Source organism: Diadema antillarum, unplaced genomic scaffold, assembly GCF_040938485.1.
Source record: "Diadema antillarum isolate AM-2024a unplaced genomic scaffold, OU_Dant_1.0 seq00000923_RagTag, whole genome shotgun sequence".
Classification (NCBI taxonomy): domain Eukaryota; kingdom Metazoa; phylum Echinodermata; class Echinoidea; order Diadematoida; family Diadematidae; genus Diadema; species Diadema antillarum.
The window spans coordinates 317,609-332,712 of record NW_027271774.1 but is presented as its reverse complement, the minus strand read 5'-3'; the positions used below and the strand labels follow the sequence as shown (position 1 = coordinate 332,712).

Below are 15,104 nucleotides of genomic sequence, written 5' to 3'. Positions count from 1 at the left end.
CATTCTGAATGCCTCTTGCAATATATACTTCTTATATATAAAATCATACTTCTTGTAAATTGTTGAAGTACAAGAATGAAACAGCATCACGACTTTGAATGTGATAAAGACCCTTACTGTTCTCAGCAGAACCAAAATGATAATCTAACCACTGTCATGACAGACTGCGAATTTACAAAAGAGACCGTGATTATCTAAAATAGCATACCAACATTTGACATCAAATTAAAATCTGATTTAAAGACCATAAATGACAAACAAAGAGAAAAATTCTGCTCAATAACTGGTGATTTCTGCCAAAGCATCCCTTTCTCGGAACTCAAGTCCTTTTGATATTCACATGGTTTACACAGTGCTACGGTGCTCTTTTCAAATAGTACAACAGTTTCAATACAAATGGTCATATTAAATCCAATAAGACATTTCTTATCTCTCTTTGTTTTTTTAAAGGAAACGATTCCACACAGCAAAGCACACAATGTGAGTGAATAGTGATTATGTTTAATACTGAGAGCTAACTTCTGCATCAGCATGCAACGTTCAACATCAAAGACGAAAATCTTAAAAGGTTAATCACTTTGAGAGAGTAGAAAAGAAGGAACAAAAGATTTAGGCTTTAATAGGCATGTAGGCCTACTCCCCGATTTTGCCACTCAAGATTACAGGTTGCATATAAAATCTGGTTCCTCCTTGTCATTTATACCTAAGCAATACTGGCTTTGGTTTGATTTTTTGCTTAATTTGTTTCTACAATCTAGCTTTTCCACCTGCTTCAAATGTAAGCACTGAACTTTGAGTACACATTTTTTTTTTTTTTTTTTTTTTGGGGGGGGGGGGGAATCATCTACCTTAATGACCACTAGTACAAAACAAGCCAGTAAACAAAAATTAATCCTTGTTGTGCAAAACAATTCAATTGTGGTTTGTATCATATTAATTGAACTCTTGATTGGGAAATTATCATCTTACTGAAACCTGCTCCCCCTCCACCTCAAAAAAAAAAGAAGAATAAAATAATATGATACTTCAAAAATTAATCTAATATCTAAATCTATAATAGTCATGGTAAATTTAAAAAATAAAAGAAAAGCACAACAACCAGTAACAGGAATGAAAGAAAGGAGGAAATTTACAAAGAGAAAGAAGCTGCATGGTGTTTGTTTGTTTGTTTTCTTTTTCTTTGTCTAAACCTGTGACTTTGAGGCAGTAGGGTAGGATGTGATAACTTGAAGATGTCTTGCTATCAGAAGTTTGGCATAAATGTTATGGCAGTCATGTTTATTTATTCATGTCACACCGAGGAAAAAAAAAAGCACTAGAAAGGTACTCAAAATGGTGTTGCCCATGATCGCCACGAAAAACGGATGTGAAAGAGGGGTTACACAAACACACAGACACACATATGTACACACTAAGGGTTACTTTCCACTGGCTGGGGTAATCCACACCCCTTCTTTTGGTTCTGAGAAATAAAGACAATCTCCTAAAACTGAACTCGATCAAAGGAAACAGAATTGCAACAGCCCTATGAAAGCAGCATAACAAATGCTTAACAGCATAACAACTTGGGGTAAAAAAGAAACTGCGGAAATTACATATTTTTCGTTCATCATATATTGCCTGACAGAGTGTGTATGAGATGATTTAGAATTGATATGATACAGGAAACCTACACAACAACACCATAACAATTTAAGACTATCTACATTTACAGAATGCTATCCCCCCCCCCCTCCCCCACGACAAGCTACACAAGGTACACATAGACCAATGGAATTCTATAGTGCAAGCCACACATTTTGATGAACTGTTCAAACAAAAACATAGAAAAAGCAAAATGACAAAACTCCCATGGAAACACGCAAATTTCTTGCTTCTGTGGCAGGGAAAAGTTTGCAAAAATTTGGTGAAGTTTGAATTATATTTTACCACTAACCACTCAAGACCAATCAGTAGCTCAACTCTGATTGGTTGCATTACGGCTTAAATGAACTCTAATGAACACACTGGGTGTAAAAAACAAAACAAAAAAACAAATTAAAAAAACAAACTTAAAATAATGGTGTTTAAAGTAAATCCACACAAAGGATAGAGCAGAAGTCAGTGATATTAAAAAAAAAAAAACACCTCCCAGCAAAAAATGGAAGAAGTGAACTGGCAAAGGAGCATGGCTTGATGAGAAGACTAGCAATAGAAAGGGAAGAATGTAGAGAGTGAAGAAACTAGATAGAAAAATCACAACACGGAGCACTCCAAAAGGGGGGAAGGGTGGGGGTAGGTTTTGGGGTATGGGGCTGGTATCCACTCACCTTAACTGATTCTGCTGGCTCTCACTGTATATAGACCAAGGGGAAGATAGAGAGAGAGGCATTAGAGTGGTTGCGTCTCTAACCCTAGATCAATACATGTCTCATCTTGGAGAAAACAGAACAATGATAGGGCCAATTTCCGAGATGCAAAACAACACGGCACGGGCTTGTGGTTTTAACCCCAGGTGCTGGAAAGCGCATTGATTATGTCCCTTCACCGTATCACTGCTCGCTAGTCAAGCGAGTAAACGCGAGTGGTACGTTGAAGAATTGGAGCAGCGCAGTGTGAAATCACACATCCTTATACCGTCCACCCCCGACGACGATGGCATACCAAACTTTCAGTGGTGCTTGGACACATGTTAGTATTCTTTAGGATGCTACAGATTCAACTACTAAGCAGAACAAATACTGATGTTCAGTGATGCCTTGACTGGAGAAAGAAACAACAAACAAAACACCATAGGAATTCATTATATTCGTAGTAGGTACAGTAGTTAGCGAATCATATAAAGGGTCTACAAAAGACAATGCGTACAGCTTCAACGGTTTGTATGCTCCTACAAAAACCTAGGCCTGTCAAAAAGAAACATTACAGAAAATTGGCTCATTCAGGTAAAATCCCACAAACGTTTCTGAAGACAATATCTGAGACTCCCTATGATAATTTGCGAGACACAATGGCATTCTTCCTAAACACCGAGCCCCGATGTCAACCAGTTCTTCTCGCACAATGCATGCCGTGCTCGACTGCACTCCATTTTAAGAACACTACCAAGAGCTGTGGCATGGTATACTCGTCCCACCACTGCAAAATATAGAGTGATGACTGGGCTTTAGACTTTCAAGATACGACAAAAGATGATTTTACATTGTTAAGACAAAGCAAGTCAATATTTGTGAGAAGTCTGCTCATGATATTGGCGTGAAAGAACAAAACACTTGCAATTTTTAGGACACAAGGCGCTTCAATTACTTCTGTGATATGTTACTGAGCAAATTCCCCATTATACATTTATAATACAGTGTGTACATTTAAAACAAAATGAGATGAAATGCCACAGGGTACTACGAGGTTGTGGTAGCAAAAATGGCACTGAGGTTTCATAAATCTCATCTCCAACAGAAGCATTTCAATCAGGTGAAAACAATCAAGAAATAGAGGCAAGGGAAAACAGAGATGAGGGAGGCAGAGCAGAGAAACCTATCAAATCAGACCCACCGGGGAGACATGTTTTGATGGCGAGTTTGGGAATGAACATTTCTTATCTACATTTTTCACCGAGGAAGAGGGGTGGGGGAGACTCCATACAGGAAGACATCTCTACCTGAAGTCGATATGCGCATATTTTTCTTGACCCGAACATGGCAGATACGGGAATAAATTCTTGCCCTGTATCGTTTATCAACTCATGACATGCATTGTACATTAATGTTCCGCAGATGGCAAATGAGGCAACACTGAGGTACAACGTTGATGATGATGATGATGATGATAATGATGCAGTCCTTAACGTGCAAGTTGCTATGGGAACAGTCCCACACCGCAATGATATGGTCCCATCCACGGAAATGAGTGCATCATAACTGCTTGCCAAATTAGTGTGTGTTCCGGGGGGGGGGGGGGGGGGGGGGGGGGGGGGGGTGGCAGAGTGAACCTTACATTCACACAGGCATTCACCAAGTTGCAGTGATTTACAATGCATGCATTTTTAAACATTGAAGAAAAATTGGAGGAATTATACTCCACGCATCCTGCATTTTGTGTGCGTGTGTTTCATCATGCTCTTTTTAGCATCTTCCCTCATGTTCCCTCTCTTCATCTTTCTGGTGACCTAAATAGTCTGACCTCACCGCTTTGTCTCTTTGGCATAATTCATGGCAGAGAAAAACAAATGATCCCCAAACTGTAAGCGGACATTTGTACAGCCAGAGTAGGTAGACAAAAGCAAAAGAAAACAAGTGAAACAAAAAAAAATTAGTCTATGAAAATGTGTGAGAATTTGGCAAGATTGTACTGCATTTATATGCGTGGGACACAGGGGCGGTCGTCAGGCTAACTCAAAATTCCTGCGCATCCAGCCGTTCCGTGATGCGACATTTTCCTACAGATGTCTCGTACAGGCTGCTTCCCAGAAATAAACATGCAAATGCCAATGTCAGGGGGAGAAAATGGCGGGAGGGAGGGGGGGGGGCTCAGCAACATATATACATAGCTGCCTCTGCATGTTTGACAGGGACTGTCGGTAGCTTTATGGGAAATGAGAAATGGGTCTTTTGCTAACAACATTTTTTTTTCAAAGGACAAAAGATAAAAAAGACAACCAAAACCCCAGGCAGATTATAATTCTCAAATGAAGCTAGGAAGGCTGTTCCACATGTGTGAGAGAATAAAAAAATCCCAGCACACATATAAGATCCTGTCGGTGACAATACAGATGAAAACAAACAAACCAGCAACTGATTGCCTTTATCTACATAGATGCAGGAGCGTTGCTATGATGACACCTTTAAAGCGCCACAGTTCCAGAGAGAGGCAGCAGGGAGAAAAAAAGAATGGCTGCCGACTTGTTTAGTGAATTTGTGAGCTCCTCTTCCCTAAGCCCTTCCCAGTCCCCCTCTCCCCCCCCCCCCCTCCCTCCCTCCCTCCTCCAAGTAATATAGATGGGAGGATGATCTATAGCTTTGAAGGTCAGGGGAGAATTTCGTGAATCATACTCCGGGATTGGGGGCACATTCGGGCCGTGTGACACACAAATGACATACTAATGTGCACCATACAAAAGCGTGCATTTTGCCGAGGTTTGTATGATATATGTATATATAGTGTATACAATGGTGCAAGATATAGATAGTAAGTTGAGCAAAGGGACAAAAAGGGAGCCGTAGTAACCTAGTACAGTCTGTGATTTATGAAAAATGGAAATTTGGATTTCACTTCTTCTACAAGCTATTATTAAAACACAAACTGATCTCTTCTCATGCTTGCAAGATTTCCAATTCATTGTAAACCCAAGACATACGGTTTGTCCATGTTGCCTGAATACATGAACATTTTGAAGTCTGTTTCTGATATTAAACACAACACAAGAATATTTCACCAAGATTTTTACGGCAAACATCGCTACACAGGTACATATTATGTGAGTATTAAAGTCAAACACATTGATTTTCTGTTTTCTACAAATTTCCTTTAATACCAACCATGACAGCTGCTTTTAAAATGATGATGCCCCAGTGTTTAATGCGTAGTTTTGCAATATTTTGTATTTGTATTTTGTCTTTTTTATTTTGCATCATTGGTATTTGATCACTAGACTACAGACAGTTGTGATCGGTAAATATACAATGGATCTGGCAATAGTACAGAAAGACTAATTTACTGCCAGGCGAGAGTGCGTGTGAACCAGCGAAGAGCCTTGAAGCAATATTTTCATACCAGACATAGTGAGTAAAAAGCAAGACCATGCTACAAAGCCCATGGTGCACTGTAGCTAAAGTGGAGCCTACTAGAAAAATCCCTCAATGCAGATGGTATCATTGATGCGTCCCCACATCCCATCCCAAAAATTGCCGGAGCTATAACCCAACACTACTTCATCCTGAGCATCTTGACACAGAAAAGAAAGACAGAGATAAAGATTTACACACACACACACAAACACAAACAAGTTACGCAGAGCTATGATATATGTCTGCATCAAGGCAGCCACAAATATCAGCTCCCACAAGAGAGCTTCAAATGCTCCTTGCTCCCACCGACCCAAAGTTTGAACATTTGCAACAGACACAGACTGGAGACGGAGGGGATTCTCCTCATACCGGAAGAATTATCTTCACACTGAGTCGCATCCCCACACAGCCAGAAAAAAAAAATGCATCCGCAAAACATGACAAACTGTACAGCAGAGGAATTTCACCATCCAACAGAGCCTGAATCTCGCCAAGCTTGCACCCTGACGACTTCAGATTCTTGTGTCTCATGACTATTTATGTCACATGACTATCTATGTCACATGACTACTTATGCCACATGACTATTTATGTCACATGACTGATATGTTTGCATCAAACACTACAGAGAGTATAAACCAAAAATTCAAGGAAATCAACCAGATTGCTAACATAAGTCTGTATTAAAAACGAATGTTACATTCATAAAATTTGTCTATTTCAATATAAAGAAGCTGATTTGTGTGCTGTATCTACACCATGATTAACATCTTGTGGGACTGTACAGGGCACAAGATATTGTCAATGTAAGGTTAAAATAGTTTTTGGCTTAAGTTATGAAACAGAAAAAAAGTGGGTATATTATATATTTGGTAGAAGTGATCACAAAATGTCATCTATCATACGATACAGCATGTCACAATAAGGTTGTTAATTTCCCTTTTTGTTACTTAAGCTTATGTTTTTACTGAGATAATGATAAATGCTACTGCAGTTCAACAAAAATACATGAAACATCAGCCATAATGTCCATAAGGCAACCACAGAATTCACACATTGGTTGTTAACTACAGATGATGAGGTAAGGCATATTATTTTCATCCTAGAGAGAAAGAAAGAGAGAGAGACAAAGATAAATGTCGAAAAAAGAGACGACAAATTATCACCAGTCCAAGAAGAGTGGTTTCTCGATGTGACAAGGGTGCTACATGTTGACATATCACAAGCAATTAAGATCAATGCTAGAGGGCAGAACAGAACCTCTGCAAAAAATTGAAAGGAAAACAACCTCAACTCCCAATTCCTATTATCCCATTCCATCGCCCTCTTTCCCCCATCCCCCCCCCCCCCAATCTCATCAATGCGCTCTGCTCTCGACACGAGCCCCCCCCCCCCCCCCCATCACAAGCAGCTCCGAGATGAATGTTCTAACATGGCATGAGATGAAATCTTAAGCAGACAGTCAGAGATACAGAAAGAGAAATGGAGATGAAGAAAATTCCTTCACAAATCGTTGCCACGGCAACCTCAAGCTTGGAAGAGAGGAAAAACCGGAGGCTCTGTTTGTATCAGAGGGGTAAAGGTAGGCACAGCCGGCTAGACTCGATGCTCTCCAAGCGCACCTGACACTGACTGCCCGTGCCCCCGAATCTCTGGGGAAGTGCTCGGTCGCTGGGGCATTTCATCACCTCCTTCCCCACCTTTCATCTCCTTCAACATCACTCCATACCTGGATACCTGAAACAATGGCATTCCTCTGATGTATATATATTCCTCTCACAAATTCAAAGACACAGAAAGAGAAGGGGGTACAAACAACAATAACAAAACACTGAATACTGGGGGGAGATCACATCAAATCTGTGCAGACAGAACATATTCGTATCGCTTAATGGGACCATTCATTTGTCAGCGAGACGGGACCATCATTTCATGCCATGTCTAAACAACTTCTGCCGTGGGATGACGAGGTGAAAGACAATAAGGAATGTTCCCGATTTGGTCCTCTTCTCTCTGTTTTTTTTTTTCCTTTTGGCTCCACAGGTCTCCCGCGCCGAGGTACAATAATACAACTATAGGCTCCACCCACCCTAGTGATGTAAGATCGGCATGCTTACCGGCACGTAGACCAGCCAAAATTATGAATTTATGTTTTAAGTTTAGGTAGAACGAGTTCTCTGGAGTTCTTTTTTCCCTCCCTTTTCCTCTTTTTTTTCACACATTTTCTCTCCACTCCAATAGCTCTTCTCAGATGAGGGGAGAAAAAAAAATAAGTTGTCTCTTTTTGACGATGTCAAAAAGCTGTTTGATATTTCTGAATGATAAATACCACTGACAGCACCGCTCGCTGAGCTGCCGACAGTTCACATTTCAAATTTGACCTTGATTTCGACCTCGGCTGAACTTCATGGGGATATTGGCATCATCAGGCTAATTGGAAACCGAGTTGGAGGTCGGGCTTTATATGCATGGACTGGAATCTAATTAACAAGACCAATGAAAGTGTTATTACCCTCTCCACCAAACCCCAATCCCTCCATCTCCCTCCTCACCCCCCCCCCCTTCACCCCTGCCTCCAGCCTTAACCATTTCCCTTTTAGAAAACGTCAATGGCCTCTGCACTTTTGTTACGTGCTATCCTGTTTTTATACAGCGCTCAAGGTACAAATGACATTCATAAAATCACCCAGATTGTATCATTTTCACATGAAGCGATTATGATGTTGTGTATAGTCCATCATTTGACATGAATAATTACACTGTCCAAGTGAACTGATACATACATTGTAGTATGTGTGCCAAGCTGAGACAATCAGTGCACAACTAATGACGAATCATTCTTTCCTCATTATTCTGATACAAAATGAGGATCATTTTTCATAATCATTCTCCATAATCATTCTTGAGTTTATTTATACAATAAAGACAGCATGTTACAGATTTCAAGTCTACAACAACCAACAAGCAGTGTATCATGTGTATGTGTTTGTATTTCACAACAAAGTTCATGAAAACCCAAATCATCATTCTTTTTTCTTTCTTTAAGCATTCAATTCCCCCCTTTTTTTCTGTATGGATAGACACTGTGCTATTCATTACGCATTTGAAGGCACATTACCTATTACATCAAAGTCATAATAAATTATGCACAGGAAATAAGTCTCATTGCTGTAAACACACTCACCGTCTCTCACAAGACTTGATTGTCTACCTCTCTAACTAAGTTATGTCTCGTGTATGAATGAACCTTATATTTTATACTCATGCTCCTTTTTTCACGGTGGAATAGAAATAGTGGGGCACAGGTCGGTGCTCTTGATTTCAAATCCCTATATGTCATCTTTTCCTTTTTATAGTAAACCCACTTCTACAACATTATGCTCTTTTGACAACAGTGAGATACAGAGAACTATGAGTGAATGATATGGGATAATGACGGCAAAGAGATAGACTATTAGTAAGAGACAGAAATGAGTGGAATCAATGAATTGTGGGGAAAGAGACAGGTTTTAAGAATCAGATGTGAACGGGACTTGACACCGATGCTATACATGCACCCCATGGGAGGCACCGAACTCGAGGATCCCACCGCTGACGGCTGACGTATGCCCCAGAAGATCATGGCTAAATCCGCACCGTCTTTCATCACAAACAATGCCCGAAACATGACTTCAAGGCATTGGTGGTTTGGGGGGGGGGGGGGGGGGGGGGAGGGGGGGAGGAGTTAGAGAGCGGGGGATGCCTGGAGCAAATTGGGGACAAGGGTATTCTTCCTCGCCCTCTCCCTCCCTCTCTTTAAACTCCCATTGTTTCCAGGTTTATGAATGATAGTCCAAGGTTCAGGGAACATTAAAGCATCACGCCCCGCTGCCAAAACAGATCCGAGATTTCATATCCACATTGTCGTTGCAACAAATCCTACATAAGCAAACACTCAATCTAAACAGCATGTTTCGCCAGCAAACACAGACAACTGCACATTAAAAAGAAGAAAAGAAATCATCCAAACAGCTGAAGCCCTTTAGCACAAGAGCAATTCACAACCGCATGATATCTGGCACACACATAATATCATCCGGGAGGGGTTGATCAATATACTGTACTATCTGCTTGCTGACAGACATATGCGTAAGATCCTTATACGTAACAGAATGCATGTGTTCTATACATGAATGCAGCATCGCAAAATATGATTTACACGTAATAGTTATTGAAGTATACAAACTGTCTGAAATATACAGCACGTTCCACATAAATCACCTCTAGTATATACAACTTTTGAAATACAAATGTACATGTATAATAGTGACATCAGAATTGTGCCTCTCCTGGAAATTTCACATAAGAATCTGACTATTCCCTACCTTTACGGAAAAAATGATATTGCAGATGGGGAAAAAATGACATCACTTATACTTCTAGTGGAAAAGATTCTGCCAGCTTTAAGCTGTTAGAATTGGTGAATTGTAATAGTGACGTAAAATTTACTTCTTCCATGGAGCTTATCTGTGATGGAAGGTTGGAGGATCCCAAAGTCGTGAATGAGATCACGCCGCATAAGTAGCTGAAGCTTTGTGCTGCAGCTGGAGTCACGCTGGTATTCTTGAGTGTGCGCAGTTAAATCCTTTGAGGGTCTTTCATTATCATAGCAACTCAATTGTGCATCCATGGTTGGATGGTCAACAGGCAAGATAGAGGGAGAGTGATAGAGAGATAGATAGATAGAGAGAGAGAGAGAGAGAGAGATTTTCAGGGCATTCAGACGCAAAAAATTTATACTAGAACGGTACAGCTATACCAAAACGGTATAGCTATACGATGAATTTATACATCTGAATGCTGACTAACGAAACGACGTATAACGAAACGACGTATAGCGAAACGACGGTCAGAACATCGTTTCGAACTAGAACTCGATAACAAATCAGCATTCCATCGTGTCCATTGTGCGTCTGAGCGTATGGCGACCATAGAACGGTATAACTGGGCGGGGCTTAATGGGAGTGAGCACTAAAGGTGACCTTGTACCTGTCACTCATGACCATAACAACATGCGCAGTGTGGAATTGCACATCTAAGCAACGTTTTTCCAGAACGGTCTGTCGGCTATACGATGATTCTTTATACATCATTTCTTTATCGAGTTTTGGTATAAACTGGCTTGCGTCTGAATGGGGGAGAGAAAAAGAAAGAGAGAGAAGAGAGCTAAAGCCAGTGAGGTAAAGAAGCACAAGCGAAGATATAGAGGCGATGGGAGGGTAAGGGAGGCGATGGGAGGGTAAGGGAGGGGAGGGGAGGGGGTACTGAGAAGGTCCATAGTGCTGATAAGGCCCATGGGTCTATTTTTTCTAGCTATCAGCCCCTGATGTAGACCTAGCCATATATGGACAATCAATGAGTACCATGTGATGACTTTTTCCTGAACTGTCCCAGAGAGTGAGTACTGTCCATCCATACTTGATTTACACAGAGAAAGAGAAAGCTTTCCGAGAGAGAAAAAAACAACAACTATACTTTCATTTTCCTCCATTGACATACCATGGGTTTGATTGAAACAACTCCCTGATTAAAACCATGGCCGGGCAACGCACATAAAATCCCAGATAAGGACTGGCTGATGGCATAACTGCCAAATATCTCCGGCAGAAGCAGGGACTTTGAGAAGAAAGTACGACGGAGTCTCCGAGCCTCCCATATACCCTATCCCAATGCTGTGGGCGTGCACCTTTGGCATGGCACGCAATATATATTCTGCGTTTATGAGTGCACAGTTTGTATACATGTATGCATGACGTACGCTATGTCTCGCACAGTTTGGCATCGCTTCCCAACATTTATGATAAATGGCAGACATTAAATACCAGGACTGTTGCAGCAAATAGACAACATTACAAGCCCTGCACCTGGTCTACTCCAATGTATCCTCTTTTATTTACATAAACGTATACATAAATATTGTGCCGATATTAATCTCCACATTCCCTCTCTATATCTCAAAAGTTATATCATGTGCTTGCACAATGTACACACTTTACAGTCGCTAACTCAAAAATGGTAGGATCTAAAGAGGAGCGCTTAAAAATGCGCCACATGGGTCTCAGCCTCTTTGCAGCTCCAGCAGTTTTCAAAATGGAGCAGGGTTTTCCCTAAATTCTATACTCTTGACCTCCCTATACAGGCTTTACACAGAAAGATGCTTCTTCCTTTACTGATAGTGTGTGGTCTGCTTAGCCCAAACACTGTAAAAATTAGCCCCGGCAAATTTCTAACAAAGTTTCCAACTCTTCCACGGGGTCATTAATCATAGGAGATAGATCCGTGGGGGAGGAAAACGGACAAAGACAGGCAAAAAAAAAAATCGCGGCATCCCACGAACTTCGAACTTCACCCTTTTATAGTGCAAGAACGATGTTCCTCTCACACATAAAAGTCTTCTATCTACCAATCCAGTGACATACAACGTAACCTAACCTTCTCTCCCCTCAGCCCTCCCTCCCCCCCCCCCATTCCACACCCCCCATGACTCTTTCATACTTTCAACTTTGAAGTGCTACTAATTGTCAATATTTAGTCACCTGATTTTCGCAGTGAATAGCATGCGCTATTGGTGGCTAATTGAGAAAGAGAAGAATTGCATTCAAAAGTCACTGACAGTCACACATGGCTGAGTATGAGAGGGGGATACAACCCCCGTGAGGTATTGTTACCCCATGTATCTAGGCCAGGTCTGGAAAAAAGAAAAGATAATTTGTATCAAACCAGTCATTTCCTACCCCCCCCCCCCCACTATTTTCTTTTTTAACGCCTAATCTATTTGTTGATGTTGCATTGATGTTTATTTCTTTCAATAGCCTCTACAATCGAGCCCCCAGCAAGATTTTCTTTTTGTCTTTTTTCCTGCATGGTTGGTCAAAAAATATAAATTGAAGGCATGTCTGGGCAGTGGTTGGGGAGGGGGGTGATTCCACTAATATTGAATATGGTTGGATGATCCACTAAAGGGTAGTCACTGACGGATTCACAGGTCTCTGAGTGTTGAGCTTTGATCGGAGTTTGATCCATGACAAGTCCATTGTGGCAGCGATGTCGAGTTTTAAGGTCAACTTCCAATACACAGAGCGGGGGTAAAGCATTCGATTCTTTTCCCATTCCTAAGGACTCTTAACCCGTTGAGGACGGACTGATTTTGCTACATCAGGCATTTCCCATAGACACCTGCCCGAGTATACTAGGGACTCGTCCTCAACGGGTTAACGATGGACTCTTAACCTGTTGAGGATGAGCGGATTTGATATGACATGCATTTCCCATAGACACCTGACCGAGTATACTCTGGACTAGCCTCAAACAGGTTCATGTGTATAGCGTTCATAGCAGAATGGCCCTGTGCTAGTTTTTACTACAAACTTCAATGTGAGAAAAGAGTGTAACCATTTATTGCTTTCATTCTCTCTCATACCACTCCCCCCTACCAGCATACACACGATAACAAACAAACAGGGACTACAATGAGGGGTGAAAAAGACAAATTGTACACTTGAAGCCCTCATGAACGCTCCTTACGTAGGTATTAACCTAGTTAGATTTTCATCCGCTCAACAAACGACCAAAATTCCACGAATGAAATTAATGACATATCATACCAATGCAACAGAAAAGTGAAAGGTCAATTACCCTATGAGGTCTTTCTACATGGCAAATGTCAGTTGATCTTTGCATTTGACCTCTGACATTCTCAATGAACATTTCTCAACAACAACTTTCATGATCCTGTGATTGAGACAATTATGATACACCTGAAGGCAAGCACTCAAAAGACATTCACTGTTATGCACTTCTTCATCAGAGGACTGGATTCATTCCAAGACACCTCATAAAAATCTTGACAGATATAGTAGATGCACTTACTGCATGGCAATGAAGGAGTTAATAAGTACCTATCCAGACACATGAACCTGTGTGTCAGTGCCCAGTGCATCAAGTCTGTCTTCATTACACTAGTTTCTCTAACAATCAAATCTTGCTGGCTCATCAAGTGATTAAAGTACTACACATGCAGAGGAAAGTCTGATCTCTATCGAATGAAGCCGGCAAACAAATAAATCATGAATAAGAGATCAAAGTACATTGTACAATGTTTCCTCAATAACAACAACAAAAAAGAAGAAAAGTACAGCCAGTATTACAATAGAATAAAAAGAAAATGCGCTGAAACAATACACTGAAGATGCAACATTCTACGGAGGGATGAGCCCTAACGAGATTATCTGTGACAGGTCATTGATCCGCCCGGCCTATTTAGCCTCATCATCAAATCGGCATACCGAAGGAGGCAAGGCCTCGTATTGTTTCAGGGAGGGAGGGCGGTTCGTTGAAAATCTTCATATCACATTGATCCCCTTAACGACGTGGCTGACAGACAATTATTGATGAGCTGCATACCCCCTCTGTATAAAAAAGGGGGAGGGGGGATGAATGATGGAGAAGAATAGGGGCGGGGTTTAGGGGCGTGTGTGAAGGTGCAACCTGTGAGTGCATAATAAAGTGTCACACCTCTGTAGAGGGGAGGTGGAGGGAGGGGGAAGGGGTGTCACACAACTTGAAGATGTGGTGGGAAGCTGTTTTGTTGCTATTTCCAGTTTTGTTTTGATTGCAACTGATTGACAAATTGCCCTACATCGGCGTAAATATGATAAATAATGATAACAATAATAAACCACTGATCGATTCAGTGCTTATTTCATGTCAATTTAGGCCAATTTGCCAATCAGTTGCAATAAGAACAACTCGGCAGAAAAATTTCATCAATTTGAACAGTTTTGTTTTGTTTTGTCTTCATTTTCCAGACCCCTTCTTCTTCCTTAAGGTGGTAGAAGGGGCAGCATGATGCTTGAAAGTACAGGAACTCCTTCCCTAGTTGTGTGTGTGTAGGTCAAAGGTCACCAGGGCACAGAAGAGAAGATGGGGGTAAGGGAGACTGAGCACAAGGAGAGCATCCCACAGAACATCATCATCTCTCTATTCATACTACAGCATGATCACCACAAGGGAAGAACACTAGATGCTACTACTGCTTGCCACAAATGTCATAGCCATAGAACCAAGCATATTTCAAGTGTATAAAGGGCCATGGGCATTGTCATTTGAAAAAAAAAATGTTTGGAACTCATGTATTCACTCAATAAAAAGCTCGGATTTGCGATATTGAAATTTCCAAATTGTCATGCCTGAAATGCAGGATGCTGCTACTGCTTGCAACAAGTGTCATAGCCATAGAACCAAGCATATTTCAAGAGTAGAAAGGGCGGTAGGCATCATTATTTTTCTTTTTAAAATTATGTT

The 15,104-nt window shown here is 41.0% G+C and overlaps 1 protein-coding gene across 1 annotated transcript in view; it reads right to left on the bottom strand.

Annotated features, from left to right (window-relative positions):
• The window catches only part of LOC139741349 (RNA-binding protein 38-like), a 143,040-nt gene that overhangs the window by 32,416 nt on the left and 95,520 nt on the right, over window positions 1-15,104 (bottom strand). The window contains exon 4 of the mRNA XM_071651929.1: window positions 2,310-2,333. Coding sequence (XP_071508030.1) covers window positions 2,310-2,333 — 24 coding nt within the window. The remainder of the gene's footprint in view (window positions 1-2,309; window positions 2,334-15,104) is intronic.